At 45.9% G+C, this 19,153-nt stretch overlaps 1 protein-coding gene across 1 annotated transcript in view; it reads right to left on the minus strand.

The window, feature by feature from the left end:
- Positions 1-19,153, minus strand: part of LOC126188791 (inositol 1,4,5-triphosphate receptor associated 1-like) — a 396,777-nt gene that overhangs the window by 44,295 nt on the left and 333,329 nt on the right. Inside the window, exons 10-11 of the mRNA XM_049930405.1 lie at positions 13,393-13,529; positions 9,126-9,242 (exon numbers count right to left, since the gene is read on the minus strand). Coding sequence (XP_049786362.1) covers positions 9,126-9,242; positions 13,393-13,529 — 254 coding nt within the window. The remainder of the gene's footprint in view (positions 1-9,125; positions 9,243-13,392; positions 13,530-19,153) is intronic.

Consider the following 19,153-nt stretch of genomic DNA (forward strand, 5'->3'; position numbering starts at 1 on the left):
GCCTGGTGAAACGTTGTTGTGATGCCTCGTGTAAGGAGGAGAAATGCGTACCATCACGTTTCCGACTTTGATAAAGGTCGGATTGTAACCCATCGCGATTGCGGTTTATCGTATCGCGACATTGCTGCTCGCGTTGGTCGAGATCCAATGACTGTTAGCAGAATATGGAATCGGTGCGTTCAGGAGGGTAATACGGAACGTCGTGCTGGATCCCAACGGCCTCTTATCACTAGCAGTCGAGATGACAGGCATCTTATCCGCAGGGCTGTAACGGATCGTGCAGCCACGTCTCAATCCTTGAGTCAACAGATGGGGACGTATGCAAGACAACCTTCTGCACGAACGGTTCGACGACGTTTGCAGCAGCATGGACTGTCAGCTCGGACACCATGGCTGCGTTTACCCTTGACGCTGCATCACAGACAGGAGCGCCTGCGATGGTGTACTCAACGACGAACCTGGGTACACGAATGCAAAACGTCATTTTTTCGGATGAATCCAGTTTCTGTTTACAGCATCATGATGGTCGCATAAGTGTCTGGCGACATCGCGGTGAACGCACATTGGAAGCGTGTATTCGTCATCGCCATACTGGCGTATCACCCGGCGTGATGGTACGGAGTGCCATTGGTTACACGTCTCGGTCACCTCTTGTTCGCATTGACGGTACTTTAAACAGTGGACGTTACATTTCAGATGTGTTACGACCCGTGGCTCTACCCTTCATTCGATCCCTGTGAAACCCTGTATTTCAGCAGGATAATGCACGACCGCATGTTGCAGGTCCTGTACGGGCCTTTCTGGATACGGAAAATGTTCGACTGCTGCCCTGGCCAGCACATTCTCCAGATCTCTACGTCTGGTCAATGGTGGCTGAGCAACTGGCTCGTCACAATACGCCAGTCACTACTCTTGATGAACTGTGGTATCGTGTTGAAGCTGCATGGGCAGCTGTACCTGTACACACCATCCAAGCTCTGTTTGACTCAATGCCCAGGCGTATGAATGCCGTTATTACGGACAGAGGTTGTTGTTCTGGGTACTAGGCCACCAGCGGACAAGACTGCAGGCTGCAAGTTCCTCGGAAATTTTGTAAGCAAGACTGGTCTTCGTCACTCACGTCTGCCAGTCGCTGCAGTTATCAATGTCCGACCTCGGGACTCAGACGACGGGCAGCATTCTCTCCATCTGCCTACCGGAACTGCGTCTCTGCACGAGGCCCCCAGCTACACGCAAGGTGGTTCTTACTGTCCCTTGCCGTCGTTTCCTTTTCGCCAAAAATTCAAACTTACGACGATTAAAAGAGACGTACCGTATAAAAGTACGCAGCATCATTGAGAACAAAAATAAACGACGGGGACTGGACAGGATACAGAGCGCCAACATGCCACTGACCAAACGAGACCGTGGACTGGGGCTTCATATCAGTCCTCAATAGCCTTTTTTCAGTGCACCACGATTATCCATTATTACACAGAATTTTATGACGGAAACATCTCTTATCAATGAACTGGCAAAATATTAAGGTGGATTGCATATTGTGTAATGAGAAAAAATTTTGATCCGATCATAGTTTCGTAAAGAGAAACCATTCTGTAATTCTTCACGCTACCGACCTGTTGACATCTTCAGGTATTCTACCAGCACTGTTTATGCAAGATCATTGGATATTCTTCAAATGGTTCGAATGGCTATGAGCACTATGGGACTTAACATCTGAGGTCATCAGTCCCCTACACTTATAACCACTTAAACCTAACTAATCTAATGACATCACACACATCCATGCCCGAGGCAGGATTCGAACCTGCGACCGTAGCAGCATCGCGGTTCTGGACTAAAGCGCCCAGAATCGCTTGGCAACAACGACTGGCATTGGATATTCTGCCAGATATTAACATCGTTCATGCACCAAGATTTCAGGTATTCTGCCGGATATCAGCATCGTTCAAGCACTGAAGTGTCGGGCATCCTGCTGAATATCAGGGTCGTTCACGCACAGATGTCGGGTATTCTACCGAATATCAGGTACGTTCACATATGAGGTGTCAGGTATTCTGCAGGATATCAGCACCATTTGTGCAATGAGAAGTTGGATGTTCTGCTGGATATCGACGCCATTCACGCACTAAGTGCTGGGTATTCTGCTGAGTGTCAGCATCGTTCATTACAGATGTGACGTTTTCTGTCAGATATCAGCATCGTTCAAGCCCTGAGGTGTCTGGTATTCGTCCGGATATCAGCGTCGTTTATGCACCATGTGCCGAATACCAGCATGGTTCATGCACAGACGCCACGTGTCCTGCCAGATAACAGCGTCGTTCATGCACAGACGTCAAGCATTCAGTCAGATATCAGCATCGTTCGCGCACTGAGGTGTCACGAGTTGGGTTGACGATCGTGCAGCATACTCGATGTGGTGTCACCGCCAGACACCACACTTGCTAGGTGGTAGCTTAAATCGGCCGCGGTCCATTAGTACATGTTGGACCCGCGTGTCGCCACCGTCAGTACTTGCAAACCTAGCGCCACCACATGGCAGGTCTAGAGAGGCGGACTAGCACTCGCCCCAGTTGTACGACGACATTGCTAGCGACTAGACGTACGAAGCCTTCCTCTCATTTGCCGAGAGACAGTTAGAATAGCCTTCAGCTAAGTTAATGGCTACGACCTAGCAAGGCGCCATTTGTAACATTGCGTGTATCTTAATGAGTCTCACTTGTATCATCAAGATTGCTGTATACCAAAGGATGCATAAAAGTTGTGTTCTAGTAGCTACGTTCTTTTCTTTATCGCATTCACTAATTATCCCATTCCAGAAATCACGCCAGTCGGCGTGTGTGTACGCGTGCCTTTCTATCGGCTACCCGTCACTGTGGACTGGCTGCCTTGACAGTCCACAACATTGGCGACGAGGATGGGATAGAGACTTTCGCGTTCGTATTGTATTAATTTGCTTGTGACATGGCTTCGCCACATTCTCCAGATGTACTGTCCGAATTTTATCGCTTGCAGAATCAGCAGACGCAGGCGTTATTGGATGCCCTTGGACAGCTCGTCCAGGGTCAACGTGCGCTGCAAAACGATGCGGCCGCCGCCGCTTCATCGCTACCGCAGCCACAACACGCAGTTGCACCGCAGTTTCGCCAGTTTGATCAAACCCACGAGTCTTGGACTGAATGGTCCCGCCAGTTTGGATTTCATCTCGCCGCCTACAGAATTCAAGGTAACGAGCGGCAGCCTCACTTATTGTCTTGTGTCGGCGTGCAAACGTACCGTGTGATAGTGAAATTGTTTCCCCGACGCGACGTAGCAACTCTGTCCTACGAAGAAATTGTGTCGGCTTTAGATGCCTATTTCAAAGAAACAGTTAATGTAGTTGCAAAAAGGTATACGTTCTTTCGTACAAAGCGTACGGCCGGTCAAACTAATAGGGAGTGGGTTGCAACTTTACAAGGCCTTACTAGGGACTGCGCATTTGAATGTGACTGTGGCCTTCCTTATTCAGATACAATGGTGCGTGATGCAATAGCACAGAACGTTTCTGATGTTCGCATAAGAGAACAGATTTTGAAACTAGTTAATCCCTCCCTTCAACAAGTGATAGACATATTGGATAGGCAAGACACACTTGACTTTGCTCAGGAATCATTTGCAACTTCGCCAGCTGTGTGTCGCATTAACCGGCCCGCCGGGCGCGCTGCAAGGAACTGTAAACAGCCTTCGCGCACGTCCGCACAAACATGTGTCCAGCGAAAGCGAGCAAATGCAGTGCTGAAATCATGCCCGCGGTGTGCAACTCGACATTCGCGTGAGAATTGCCCGTCACGCCAAGCTATTTGCTTTTTCTGTAATAAGAAAGGACATGTTCAAAGTGTTTGCCAGAAAAAGCTTAGATCGGACGCTACCACCCATTCCAGGCCATTTGCTTCGCGCCGGAATCGAACCAAGGACACTCAGGCTCTGGAACCGTCGCCCATGGACATTCATGTAGTTAATGCCACTCCGCCCAGTGTTCCTCTCTCTAACTGTGACAGTGTTCGTCCCGCAAAAAGTGTGCGTCGACGTCGATGGCAATCCCGTCACGTCGCAAGTCAATCTGTCCCAGTGTCTGTTCAAGTTGCACAAAACAGTCGCTCTTGTCGTCAGCAGGACAATAAACTTTTTGTAGATTTGGACTTTGCCGGACAAGTGATACCATTCCAGCTCGATACCGGAGCTGCAGTTTCATTGCTCAATTACGCCACGTACAAACAACTGGGCGCACCGCCGTTGCGTGCCGCAAAAGTTCAGCTCACTAGTTATTCAGGACAGCATATCCCTGTGTTAGGACAGTGCAGCCTTCTTGCAACATATAAGGGACAAACAAAACTTGTGTCATTTTACGTTCTTCGTTCTTCTGCTGCAGTGAACTTGTTTGGTTTAGATTTATTTCAGTTGTTTAACTTGTCAATAGTGAATCAGGTCCTATCAGTGAACCAGACTGTGCCTTCCGCCAGTGTTGCTCGACTATGTGAGGAATTTGCAGACATTTTTGCACCGGGCCTTGGTTGCGCTAAGAACTATGAAGCACATTTGGAACTAAAAGTCAACGCGCAACCGAAATTTTTCAGAGCGCGCAATGTTCCCCACGCATTGCGTGATGAGGTCGCAAGAACATTAAACGATCTAGAATCACAAGGTGTCATTGAACGTGTGCAGGCTTCTCTCTGGGGCTCACCCTTAGTAATTTTGCAAAAACCTTCCGGCAAATTGAGACTTTGCGTGGACTTCAAAGCAACAGTGAATCCACAACTAGTGACTGCTACTTTTCCTTTGCCCCGCCCGGAAGATCTTTTTGACAAACTATTTGTGCGTCGGTCCCTACTGCAGCAAACTATCTGGACGATATAGTGATCTCCGGAAAGACAGAAGCGGAACATTTACAAAATCTCCGAACATTATTTCAGGTCTTGCGACAGAATGGTCTTCGCTTGAGGAAGGACAAATGTGTGTTTTTTGCTCGTGACTTGCCATATCTGGGCCATGTACTTAATGCCCAAGGCATACATCCGAGTCCAGAGCACCTCCGTGCCATACAGGACTTGCCTTCACCGCAAAAATTGAAGCAGCTACAGAGTGTGTTGGGAAAAGTTAATTATTATCATAAATTTCTTCCTCATGCCTCTTCCATTTCAGCTCCGCTTCATCGCTTACGCCGTAAAGGTGTTCCGTTCGTCTAGTCGACGGAATGCGAACGCGCCTTTCGCCAATTGAAATCGGCGTTGCTTTCAAATACTTGCCTTACGCCATTCGATCCCCGGAAACCCCTTTTGTTGATGGTAGATGCATCGGATTTCGGGATCGGTGCTGTGCTTGCACACCACGATGGTTCGCATGATCGCCCTATTGCCTTTGCGTCCAAATTGCTCTCGTCAGCGCAAAGAAATTATTCCCAGATAGAGAAGGAAGCTTTGGCTCTCGTGTTTGGTGTTGCAAAGGTTCACGATTTCTTGTATGGTCGTCACTTTACCATCATCACAGAGCACAAACTTTTGACATCGCTTTTTCATCCGAACAAGCCTGTACCTCCACGTACAGCGCAGAAATTCATTCGCTGGTCTATTTTCCTCTCGCAGTACCGCTACGGTATCTTGTATCGGTCCACTGCTAAGCACGGAAACGCAGATGCGTTGTCCCGTTTGCCAGTTGCTGAGGATAAAGCATTCGATTCTTCCGAACTTGCTTGCATGTTCATTGATACGGAAACTGATGACGTGGTCGAATCGTTTCCGATTGATTTTCGTCGTGTAGCTACAGCAACAGCTGCTGACCCTGTCCTTGCTACCGTTTTGCGTTTTGTTGCTACGCAATGGCCCTTGTCAAAGTCCCGGATCGAGGATCCGATGGTTCGCCGATTTTTTGCTCACAAGGAGACTTTTTGTACGACGTGGTGTTTTGTTGTTGCGTTCTGATAATGATCAGTCTAGGGTCGTGGTCCCACATTCGTTACAGTCCTCTGTCTTAAAGCTTCTCCACCACGGACATTGGGGTATAGTGCGTACGAAACAACTTGCTCGTCAGCACTGTACTTGGTTCGGCATCGATGCTGCGATTACGAATATGTGTTCTTCTTGCATGGCGTGTGCCGAACAACAATCCGCACCGCCGCGGAAATTCTTTGTATGGCCGAAAGCCACTTCCCCTTGGCAACGCTTACACATAGATTTTGCTGGTCCATTCTGGAATGCTCGATGGTTGGTTGTTGTCGATTCCTTCAGTAATTTTCCTTTTGTTGTCCGGATGTCTTCCACGACGTCATCTGCCACCATCCAAGCGTTGTCTGCTATCTTTTGCATTGAAGGTCTTCCACAGACTATTGTTTCCGACAATGGCCCACAATTCATGTCCGCAGAATTTCAGTCATTCTGCAAGGCCAATGGTATTCAACATCTGACGTCCGCGCCGTTTTCGCCTCAGTCAAACGGTGCCGCTGAACGTTTGGTCCGGACTTTCAAGTCCCAGATGTTGAAGTTGAAAGAGTCGCATTCTCGGGAGGACGCGTTGTTGCTCTTTTTGTCTTCGTATCGCTCTCAGCCCCGCGATGGTCGCTCGCCGGCTGAGTTGCTTCACGGTCGTCCTCATCGAACCTTGATGTCTTTGCTGCATCCGCCGCATCAGGTTCCTGTGCAGCGGCAGACTCCTGCTTTTGCTCCGGGCGACGTGGTATTTTATCGTAACTATCGCGGTTCACGGCGTTGGCTCGCAGGGCGCATTCTTCGCTGCCTCGGCCGCGCGATGTATTTGGTTATGGGGGCCTCTGGTGAGGTGCGTCGGCATCTCAATCAGCTGCGCCTCTGTCGTCGCCTGGGTTCTGCCGCTCCCCGTCTGCTTTCAGCGACGGAGCCGTCCGGTCAGCGCCCTGGGGACCCATCTACTGGCTCGCCTCATCCCCAGGTGTTACCGACGATGCCTTCGGTTTTGCCTCATGGCGTCGCGCAGCCGCCGCCGCCGCCGGCGCAGCCTGCAGAGGACGCTTCGCTGCAGCCGCCATCCGCCTCCCTGGGTCACGCGCCGCCGATCGCTTCCCGTGACCAGCTGTCCTCCGCCATGGAACTCTTGCCCGCTCCGGACCACATGGCGTCATCGCGCGTCGGATACCCCGACGCAATGGAGGTCGATCCTTCGGCCACTCATGTCTCATTACGGGCGCATACGCCGCATGTTGACGTGCACCCTGGAGTAGGTTTCCAGGCGTTTCCTAGCTCCCCTCGGACCGAATGGCCGGGTGCGGGTGGCACAGCCTCGCCTGTTGTTAGGCTCCCCACCTCCTCGCATACGTCAACATGGGGCCCTCCCCACGGCGGGCGGAAGCCTTATAACACGACCGTTCGCCGATTTGCGGGGGAGGAATGTGGTGTCACCGCCAGACACCACACTTGCTAGGTGGTAGCTTAAATCGGCCGCGGTCCATTAGTACATGTTGGACCCGCGTGTCGCCACAGTCAGTACTTGCAAACCTAGCGCCACCACATGGCAGGTCTAGAGAGGCGGACTAGCACTCGCCCCAGTTGTACGACGACATTGCTAGCGACTAGACGTACGAAGCCTTCCTCTCATTTGCCGAGAGACAGTTAGAATAGCCTTCAGCTAAGTTAATGGCTACGACCTAGCAAGGCGCCATTTGTAACATTGCGTGTATCTTAATGAGTCTCACTTGTATCATCAAGATTGCTGTATACCAAAGGATGCATAAAAGTTAAGTGTTCTAGTAGCTACGTTCTTTTCTTTATCGCATTCACTAATTATCCCGTTCCAGAAATCACGCCAGTCGGCGTGTGTGTACGCGTGCCTTTCTATCGGCTACCCGTCACTGTGGACTGGCTGCCTTGACAGTCCACAACACTCGACACCTCAGGTTGTCAGAAATCATTATCTTAATTCCCCACCGAGCGAGGTGGCGCAGTGGCTAGCACACTGGACTCGCATTCGGGACGACGGTTCAATCCCGCGTCCGGCCATCCTGATTTAGGTTTTCCGTGATTTCCCTAAATCGCTCCAGGCAAATGCCGGGATGGTTCCTTTGAAAGGGCACGGCAGACTTCCTTTCCCGTCCTTCCCTAATCCAATGAGACCCATGACCTCGCTGTCTGGTCTCCACCCCTAAACAACCCAACCCTTAATTCCCCAACAGATGAGCGAATCAAGCAGTTTGTTTACCTTCGTTGATGACGAAAAGGAAAAGTATTTTGCTTCTTCAACAGATAATAGCATCATGCAAAGTCTTCCTACAAATCAAGAAGTATATCATGTACATAGTAACACGTTTTGCAAATTCAATAATCCTCCATGTCAAGTGAGTTGATGGATACTGAAATGATCTGAGCCAGAAATCTATTTTAATTTCCACAACGCAGTTATGCAACCGGCAGGAATTCTTCACATTTAAAAACGAGCTGTACGACAAAAAAATTGGTTCAAATGGCTCTGAGCACTATGGGACTTAACTGCTCAGGTCATCAGTCCCCTAGAACTTAGAACTACTTAAACCTAACTAACCTAAGGACATCACACACATCCATGCCCGAGGCAGGATTCGAACCTGCGACCGTAGCGGCCACGCAGTTCCAAACTGAAGCGCTTAGAACCGCACGGCCACACCGGCCGGCAGCTGTACGACAATCTCAGATCGCTGACATATGTCAAATTTTATTAATCTGACGCATAAATAGCTGTCTTCTTCTGAGTATGCAACCGTCAGTACTCCAACAGCATAGCTGTAGAGAAAAACCAAGGAAGTCATCACGTCCTGTAGACACCTATACCTTTAACATTTTTTGCTTACTTACGTTAAAACAACATTGAAGGGATGTAACAACACATCCAATCTTAAATTTAGAATATTCATTACTCTGTATACTTCTGCGGAAACATATTTTCCTGTAAGATTTCACGGAAAATATTTATGGGATTTGAAGTCAGATTTAAAAATGTTTATTCTAAGACAATAATTCCTGTCTGAATAACTCTAAGTCATTTGCCATAGATATTTTTGTGCAACACTTCAAAATCATTCGTACAACACATACAATTTTTTTCAGTCCACATATATAATAGGTAAAAATTTTAACTATGATAGGACATACCCATAATTATTATTTCCTTCTGGCTCCACATTCTCCAGCTCGAGTCTACTGCTGCAACTTTCTCGTCTTGATTCACTAATTTCCTGTATGTTGTCCATAAAGGTATTTGTTGTATTCCTTAAAAAAAGAAGTGCAATCAGTAAGCTGCTTTAGTGGGTGAAAATTAAATTACATGAATTAAGCATATTCAAAGTTGCTCTAATGGTGCGTAATCCTTGTCAAAATGCAAATAGTGTTTTGTGATATCTGTTTTAACCTGCATTTGTTATGTGATAAAACATTTTACATGGACTGCCTTCCTGCATTGCGCTGAACTTTAGATCATGGTGAAGAAAAATTAACCAGTCCTGGAGGCTTTAGAGATGTGGGCGCGGTGGAGGATCAAAATATACGTTGGATGTACAGAGTGAAAAAAGTTGAGGTACAGAAAAGAATGTGAGAGCAGAGCACTTGTGTAAGAACACGAAAGTGAGATTGAATAGATCATAGTGTATAAAGTAAGAAGTAGAAGGGGCAGTCAAGCGAAAACGAGACAAATGGGAAAAGTAAGTAAACTGTTTATTAAAGTAATCCCCAATCCCATAGTGAGACAAGACGATCGATGGCGCAATGGAAAAATATTTGAGGTTGCCTATGGAACAATGATTGTACACAGGCTTGCATATCCTGGTCCGAAACAAATCGACAGCAACCAATGTCTTTCTTCAGGGCTTCAAAAGTGTGCAGATCGCATGGGGAGCGATCGGGACTTTACGGGGAACGTCTATTGATTCCCAGCGAAACTTTTGCAGCATACAAACTGCCTGCTGGCTTCCGTCTCGGGTTCTTCGGCCGATGTTCGTCTGATGATTTTTCTGACGTTTCGCCAGCATGAGTGGTCGGCACTGTCAAAGCTGCACTGTCCACTGCCGGTGGTGGTCTGGAGCCGAGCTCGCGGCCGCAGACTATAGGTACCTGGCTCGTCAACGTCCAAAGGCATCTCCGCGGTCGTTGTGGTTGTCCTGTCGCTACCTGCAACGGTCGTTCGCTGCAGCACGGGAAGCCAGGATCCGTTCATCTTGCGGCTTTCTTCTTTCTTGTTGGAGCTATTCTCGTGATTGTGTATTTCTATAGCTTCTCCGAACAAGCGGTTGCGATAGCTCTTCTCTACAGCCAGAACTTCCGTGTCGGCGAATTTTACTACGTGGTCGGTCTCACACAGTGCTTGCTCTGCCACGGCCAATTTCTCCACCTGCCCCAACCTGCCGTGCCTCTTATGTTCTGAGATCCTGGTGCTGACTGATCGTCCAGTCATTCCAACACAAAACTTTTCCGCAAATGCATGGTATGAGGTATATTTCCGACACTGCAAGTGGGTCCCTTTTCTCCTTTGTCGATTTGAGACACTTTTTGATCTTCTTTGTCGGTTCGTAGTAGTCTGCAGGTATCAAGAGGATAACCGCACCGGAAATGACCGCGAAGAAGTCCTTGAACGTTGGCGCGCCAGGTAGCTATAGTCTGCGGTCGCGAGCTCGGCTCCAGATCACCACCAGCAACGGAGGGTGAAATTTTGACAATGCCAGCCACTCGTACTGGCGAAGCGCTAGAAAATCATCAGACGAACGTCGCCGAAGAACCCGATACAGAAGCCAACACGCAGTTTGTCAACAAGCCTGACCACGAAAGCCTAACAATTTTGTTCAAAAAATGGTTCAAATGGCTCTGAGCACTATGGGACTCAATTGCTGTGGTCATAAGTCCCCTAGAACTTAGAACTACTTAAACCTAACTAACCTAAGGATAGCACACAACACCCAGCCATCACGAGGCAGAGAAAATCAACAATTTTGTTCTGCAGCGCAATCGAAGCAATCTCGGTAACTTGTGGCCCTATATTTTTGGAGTCCTAAACAAAGACAAAGAGGTCGACGTCCGGATAAAGCATGGCTCCGTAGGCAACTCCAAATATTTTTTCATTGAAAGTATCGATCGCCTTGACTCACAGACGGATAAGTGTTGTTATGTTACGGTGAATAGTTTTGAAAGAATTAAGATTAGATACTTTTCCTGTATGTGTCTCGCTTTCATTTGCCTGCCTCTTACAATAACGGTCTTGGAAGCGTATGTGCAAAGGGACAGGAGATTGCGCAGGAAGAGATTTTAGATTCTGGATGATGTTCTGGAGGGCGGCATACACACAGCATCACTAAGAAGGAAGCAATGGACAGCTTGACTCTGACCTGCTAGCACAGCAGAAAACTGCTGGCTTGTTTTAATTGACCTCTCTTAAAAAATAAAGGACCTTATTCCGTCCTATTGCTGAAGATACAAATGACATTAAGTTTTGGGCTGAGAGATTTTCACCGCCTCGTAACTGACAGTTTTGAGTACACAAATTGCCACTTTTGAAAGTTGACGTTTAGTTAGAGCCCGCCCTAGTGGCCTACTTGTCTTCATCCAACTTATTTAACCTCCAACATAAAGCTACTTGAGAACTGTTTCATCCATCTCTTTGACTTCTTTTACACTGTAATTGTGTATGATTTACAATGCGTTTTCCCAGTACATTCCAGCGGTCAAGCATAGTATATCCACTTCATGGACGCACACTGGATGAACTTAATATAACGGATAGCAAAACATTGCCTCACTTGCTCTACGACAGCATTCGCAACTTTTGACATCCTGAGGCTTTATTATTATATCATTAAGAGCCAATCTGAACAATAGTTGGAAGACCTCCATCACATGTGACACTGAAATGCTATTGTGCAGCTGTCACAGTTTTGATGCGTAACAGCTATTTTGGATAAACTACAGTTACGATCACGTGATACATTAGTGTGTTGCTGTGTGAGTTAAGGCCAGTCACAAATAACGTTGTTGTATGTAGGGAAATCATAATGGCAGTAAATAGTAATTAAAAAGTGCAAGGAATAGTAGCTCAACTTTAACAAATGTCACATATTGCTTATAAGAAGCCATGGAAACTCATTATCGTCTGATTGTTGCATTGTCGATCAATTCTCGCAAACAAAAACAAGAATGAAATACCAACTGGTTTTTTTTTTTTTTTTTTTTTTACGGACTTGTAGTCCGGGGTGATATGTTACAATACAGCATCACCGGTCTATTGCGGTCTAACTGTGTTGGTGAGGCAGCAAATTTCCACAGGGCAGTGACTGCGTCACTGCAATTCACTTTGGAGGTGTGGCGGTGGGACTTGTAGTCATGTACCACCCTCTGACGGTGATAGTACTACATGAGTCAGGCAGAAAATTTTGCCTAACATGGGCAGGTGAAGGTGTGGAGGTGGGACTCGTAGCCCCGTACGGTGCTTTTGCATAGTACCAACTGGTATGCAGCCAGAGAGATTTAGCGTGGAAGACACATAAAAGTAACTGCGGGAATGGCAGATGTCTACTTCAGATTCGTTGAAGAAATCATATAAGAAATTTAATTAATTCAAGAAAGAGATGGGTTGCAAAACTTTCATTTTGATCAGCCTCGAGTTTTATTCACCAGAATGATACTCTCACCAGGCAAAGTTAATAAAGGGAGGAAAAGATTAAAGGATATACTTACTGCGTCATATGTTCTTTTGGTCAGCGACAAGTCATCTTGTAGACGCTCAACCGAGTGACAGATGTTACAAGAGAGGCATTATGCATCACGGTTCCAATTAGAATGCCACAGCAGTTAATTTCGTCTATATCTGACAAAATAACTGTGATGGTAGAATTAGATTCTTTTGAGAATATACAGCGTTACTTGAAGACAGTCAACCAGCACACAGTTTGCCAGTCAGAGAGGAGGGGGTGGTGTAATAGTAGTGTTGTACTCCTCTTTGTCAGACACAATCGCGTGGCTTGAAGAGCTTGCGTCAATGGACCTACATTTAAGCAATGCGTAAAAGTCTAGCGTATGGAATCATGAAAACTGTCTTGCAATTTGCGTCTCTCTCGTGATTCAGTTCTCGGGATATGTTTCTGTAATTTATTTATTTCCCCATTTCCCCTTTCAGATTTTGGTTTCTTGTCTGCTCTGCGCACCCGCCAGCCTTGCTACAGTTAATCATTCTAGGTTCAGTGGTTGTTAAGAAGATGCACGCGTTGTGGACCAGATAATGTAAATTAGTAATATACGCCTTAAATAAGTGTAAATCAACGCTGTTATTTCATTTCCTTCTGCAAATTTCCATACAGGTAATGAGTAATATATGAAGAAATTGATAATTTTATGGTAACGGATAGTTACACTTGTAAACTGAAACACAACTTTTACTCACTCAAATGTGTCGAGGTTTTCGGACGAGCCCCAGCTGGTGGTGGAGGGACTGCTCGGAGCCGCAGACGGAGTCAGCGAGGTGCGTCTCGGGAAAGAACCGGAGCGAGACAGCAGCCTAGGGCTGGTGCTGCCGCCGTCCTGCAATTGTTTCACAATGGCTGTGTAGCGACAGACAGCTGCTGGTGTGCACAATATCAAATTTCTAGTCCCACATTTTTTGTTAATATTGACAATATTTCCCATATGCGCTATAACACTCACCGTCCAAGAGTGAGATTCTACTGTGCAAATCAGTGGCGGCTGCTGTTTAAGAGCACGTGAAAACGCTAACTTTTGACACCTTGCGGACTGGTTGGTTATTTAACTTTGAATGCTGTTTAAATGTAAAGTACAGGGTGTTTCAAAAATGACCGGTATATTTGAAACGGCAATAAAAACTAAACGAGCAGCGATAGAAATACACCGTTTGTTGCAATATGCTTGGGACAACAGTACATTTTCAGGCAGACAAACTTTCGAAATTACAATAGTTACAATTTTCAACAACAGATGGCGCTGCGGTCTGGGAAACTGTAGTACGATATTTTCCACATATCCACCATGCGTAGCAATAATATGGCGTAGTCTCTAAATGAAATTACCCGAAACCTTTGACAACGTGTCTGGCGGAATGGCTTCACATGCAGATGAGATGTACTGCTTCAGTTGTTCAATTGTTTCTGGATTCTGGCGGTACACCTGGTCTTTCAAGTGTCCCCACAGAAAGAAGTCACAGGGGTTCATGTCTGGCGAATAGGGAGGCCAATCCACGCCGCCTCCTGTATGTTTCGGATAGCCCAAAGCAATCACACGATCATCGAAATATTCATTCGGGAAATTAAAGACGTCGGCCGTGCGATGTGGCCGGGCACCATCTTGCATAAACCACGAGGTGTTCGCAGTGTCGTCTAAGGCAGTTTGTACCGCCACAAATTCACGAAGAATGACCAGATAGCGTGATGCAGTAATCGTTTCGGATCTGAAAAATGGGCCAATGATTCCTTTGGAAGAAATGGCGGCCCAGACCAGTACTTTTTGAGGATGCAGGGACGATGGGACTGCAACATGGGGCTTTTCGGTTCCCCATATGCGCCAGTTCTGTTTATTGACGAAGCCGTCCAGGTAAAAATAAGCTTCGTCAGTAAACCAAATGCTGCCCACATGCATATCGCCGTCATCAATCCTGTGCACTATATCGTTAGCGAATGTCTCTCGTGCAGCAATGGTAGCGGCGCTGAGGGGTTGCCGCGTTTGAATTTTGTATGGATAGAGGTGTAAACTCTGGCGCATGAGACGATACGTGGACGTTGGCGTCATTTGGACCGCAGCTGCAACACGGCGAACGGAAACCCGAGGCCGCTGTTGGATCACCTGCTGCAGTACCTGCGCGTTGCCCTCTGTGGTTGCCGTACGCGTTCGCCCTACCTTTCCAGCACGTTCATCCGTCACGTTCCCAGTCCGTTGAAATTTTTCAAACAGATCCTTTATTGTATCGCTTTTCGGTCCTTTGGTTACATTAAACCTCCGTTGAAAACTTCGTCTTGTTGCAACAACACTGTGTTCTAGGCGGTGGAATTCCAACACCAGAAAAATCCTCTGTTCCAAGGAATAAACCATGTTGTCTACAGCACACTTGCACGTTGTGAACAGCACACGCTTACAGCAGAAAGACGACGTACAGAATGGCGCACCCACAGACTGCGTTGTCTTCTATATCTTTCACATCACTTGCAGCGCCATCTGTTGTTGAAAATTGTAACTACTGTAATTTCGAAAGTTTGTCCGCCTGAAAATGTACTGTTGTCCCAAGCATATTGCAACAAACGGTGTATTTCTATCGCTGCTCGTTTAGTTTTTATTGCCCTTTCAAATATACCGGTCATTTTTGAAACACCCTGTAGATGCGGCAGTCTGAAAAACACGGCACTAAATCTACCTCGCTGTGCTATATACTGCTCGTCTTAGACTCGGTGAAATTTGGCATCAGGATCGCGAGCACACCTTCACTTGTGCAAGTTTTAAGGTGTTTCTGCGCATGCGCAACTAGCGCGATGTAATGGCCTTATGGGCCACATATAAGGGGCATTCAAATGAAACCTGGACACTAGCGTAAAATAACGGTAACGATTTTATTAACTCAGAAACGTAGTTATACATGGTATACTTACTCAAAAATAATTGCCAAAACTGGTGGCACGTTTATCCCATTGCGACACTACTCAGTCGATACCATTCTTGAAGAAGCTAGTAGGCTGTTGTCGGATCCAGACCTGGACCCAGTCACACACCTAATCGTCCGCTGCGAATCGACGTCCGCGAATAGCATGTTTTAGGGATCCAAACACATGAAAGTCACACGGTGAAAGGTCGGGACTGTATGGTGGATGCTCCAGCGTGTGACGTCACGATGAGCCTGTCCAGGACGAACATGGTCTTCCAGTGACTCGCGCCCCTCAAGGAATCGTTTGCGCCATTCCACGACACTTGAACGACTGAGTCTGTACTCTCCGTACACAGCCTTCATCCGTCGATACATTTCACAGCCTCCAAGTCCCTCCGCCGCAAAAAATTGAATCACTCCTCGTTGTTCCTGCTTACTCACCTGCATGTTAGGTAGTGGGCGATAACTTGTATGACCACCTTCTCTTCGGCGGAACAACAGTGGCGCAATGCAACATCAAACGATGTGCACGCGTCAGCCTCTCTACCTATAGATGGCGCTACCATACCCGCAGTTAAGTGGTGCCACCTTACAAGTAAGGCAAAGGCAGACGCAGTGACCAGATTTCATTTGAATGAACCTCATACATACAGCTTTGACAAACAATGTGCACGGTTCACGGCTTGCATTGCTAGCCCTTACCGCTCAACTACAAGTTTACGTCAGTGCCACCAAGTGGTAGCACACTGCAGCAGACTTTTTCTACGTTTGCCATAAATCCCGCTAGGCGATAGCACACTCCGCAGATATGCGAATGCACTGGCTATATAGTAAAATTAGATCGCTCATCAGTGTATGTTACTGTTAAACTTGTAGAAAAACCTACTTTGTGGGATTCTGAATGAGATATAGTGCATTAAGTCTTGGATTTTACCCTAGAGTAATGCATTTGAGGCGCTGAGAACCATGAAGTACATCATCGTCGATTGTTAGATTGTAGCATTTATTCACGCTTCTGACATCAGCTGATATTATGGTGGGTCAGGTTTATCTCTACTGTAGGCTGACATTGTACGTATATCTGAACATTCACGAAAGCTGTCTCACAGGTTCTCTGATATTCACTTAATGATGGGGGTCGAAGACGGTGTGCCTTTGGCGCTTATGCCTTTCAGCGCCTCATTTGTATTCTAGTGAAGTGACCTTGTTGGTAGGCAGTACTACCTGAATTTAATCATTTCCGGAAACAGCAGTTTGTGTTTGGAGTTGGTTGTCTACAGCGCAGGAAACGCCTTTCCTGTGGAGTGTCAACATGAACTCTGTTGAACGTATGTTAAGCGCTAACAGAAAAGAAAATTAACCGGAAGAAATGTGTGTGCATTCCTAAGGGACCAAACTGCTAAGGTCATCGGTCAGTAGACTTACACACTACTTAAACTAACTTAAACTAATTTGTGCTAAGAACAACACACACACACACACACACACACACACACACACAAAAGCCCGAGGGAGGACTCGGACTTCTGGCGGGAGGGGCCACGCAATCCGTGATATGGCGCCTCAAACCGCGCGGCCACCCGGCCCTGCTAACCACAAGAGTTATCCACAAAGACAACAGGGCATTCCACACGAAATCCGTTGTCTGAGAAAGTGACGAAATCAAATAAGCGTGACTAAAAGCGAACGTTGAATAAAGAAGTGTGTAATAAGCGCAAGTTGTTATGTGGGTGCAACGTAACAATGCATGATTTTCAGCCTAGAATTTAATTCGTTAACTAATTCATGAACTAGGGATCTTGCACATTTGTCCGAAAGAATAAAAAAGCACGAAAACTCCCACTGACATAAAAATACAAAACGAAGAGTAGGGAAAGCTTAAACATTATTTCGGTCTTGCCCTAAACTTTACTTAATGATGTACGAAACAACAAAATTCCACAAAAACAATTCCTCCTTTTTTCAGACAATTTATGCATGCTATAATTATTATTATTGTATTTGAAGTAAAATGTTTAGCCTTTGCGGATGATATGGCATTGATAACTGAAAACCGAACAGACGCAACAGTTATGCTTGATGTGTTACACGAGATTGCTGAAAAGACTAGGCTAAAAATATCCTACGAAAAAACCGAGTATATAGAACACAAACATAATGCAGAAAAGTTTATGAAAACAAAGTATGGAAAAATTAAAAAAGTTGATAGATTCAAATACCTGGGGGAGTGGATCCAAGCCAATGGACTGGATAACACAACAAATAAAGAAAGAATAAAAAAGTTGGAATTTGCATATAAATTAACACAAAACTACTACAATAAGAAATCAATATCCATACAAGCAAAGATTAAACATTATAATTCAGTTATTAGGACACAAGCAACATATGGATCAGAGTGCCTAACACTGAATAAGAAAGGCGAATTAAGAGAACTAGAAAAAAGAGAGAGAAAAATATTAAGAAAAATTCTAGGTCCTGAGAAAAACAAGGAAAACAGGTGGATTAAAAGGAGAAATGAAGACCTATACAAAAATACAGAAAAGATCACAGATACAATGAGGAAGAGACGGCTAAAATTTTATGGACATTTAAAAAGAATGGAAGAAACACGAATTACAAAGAAAATTTTTAATTACGTTAGTAAGCTGAAAAACACCGTAGGATGGATAAAGCAGTAAAGAAGCCAACAAAATAGGTGTTACAGAAGAAATAATACGTGACAGGAATAACTTTAGGCTACTTATAGAAAACGCAAACTGTGAAGAAGATGCGCCAAAACCTCGACCCAAGAGAGTGTGGACAGATGAGCAGAGACGAGCAGTTGGCGAGAAAATGAAGAAGTACTGGGAAGAACGGAAGAAAAAGAAAAACCATAAGTCTTAAGTTGTATGCGGTCCATAGCTGGCCAAATTCATAATTTAAAAAAAAATTATTATTATTATTATTACTGACAGAGGTTGAAGTATAAATACGTTGATAGTCATAACTATTATATAGCAGATGCTATTAATTTCGCTCTCTCATATTTATCTGAATTTAAAAATTTGTGAAAGCCCAGAATGTACAGCTACGAGCCGCCACTGTCTGCAGTTTACTTATAAGTGCCTGGCAGAGGGTTCATCGAGCCCCTTTCAAGCTTTTTCGCTACCGTTCCACTCTCGCACAGCGAGAGGGAGAAACGAACACTGAAATGGTTTCGTGCGAACCCTGATATCTGTTATTTTATTATGATGATCATTTCTACCTTTGTAGGTGGGTGCCAAAAAATACTTTCACACGCTAAGGAGAAAGTTGGTGATTGTAATTTCGTGAGAAGATCCTGTTGCGACAAGAAACGCCTTTGTTTTAGTGATTGCCACCCCAACTCGCGTATCATATCCGTAGCACACTGTACCTTATTTCGCGAAAATACAGCACGAGCTGCACTTCTCCGAACTTTTTCGATGTCCTCCGTCAATCCTATCTGATGCGAATCCCACACCGCACGGCAATACTCCAGAACAGGACCAACAAGTGGAGCGTAGACCTGTTACATTTTCTAAGAGTTCTGCCAATAAAT

The sequence above is a fragment of the Schistocerca cancellata genome, chromosome 5 (genome assembly GCF_023864275.1).
Source record: "Schistocerca cancellata isolate TAMUIC-IGC-003103 chromosome 5, iqSchCanc2.1, whole genome shotgun sequence".
In the NCBI taxonomy this organism is placed as follows: Eukaryota; Metazoa; Arthropoda; class Insecta; order Orthoptera; family Acrididae; genus Schistocerca; species Schistocerca cancellata.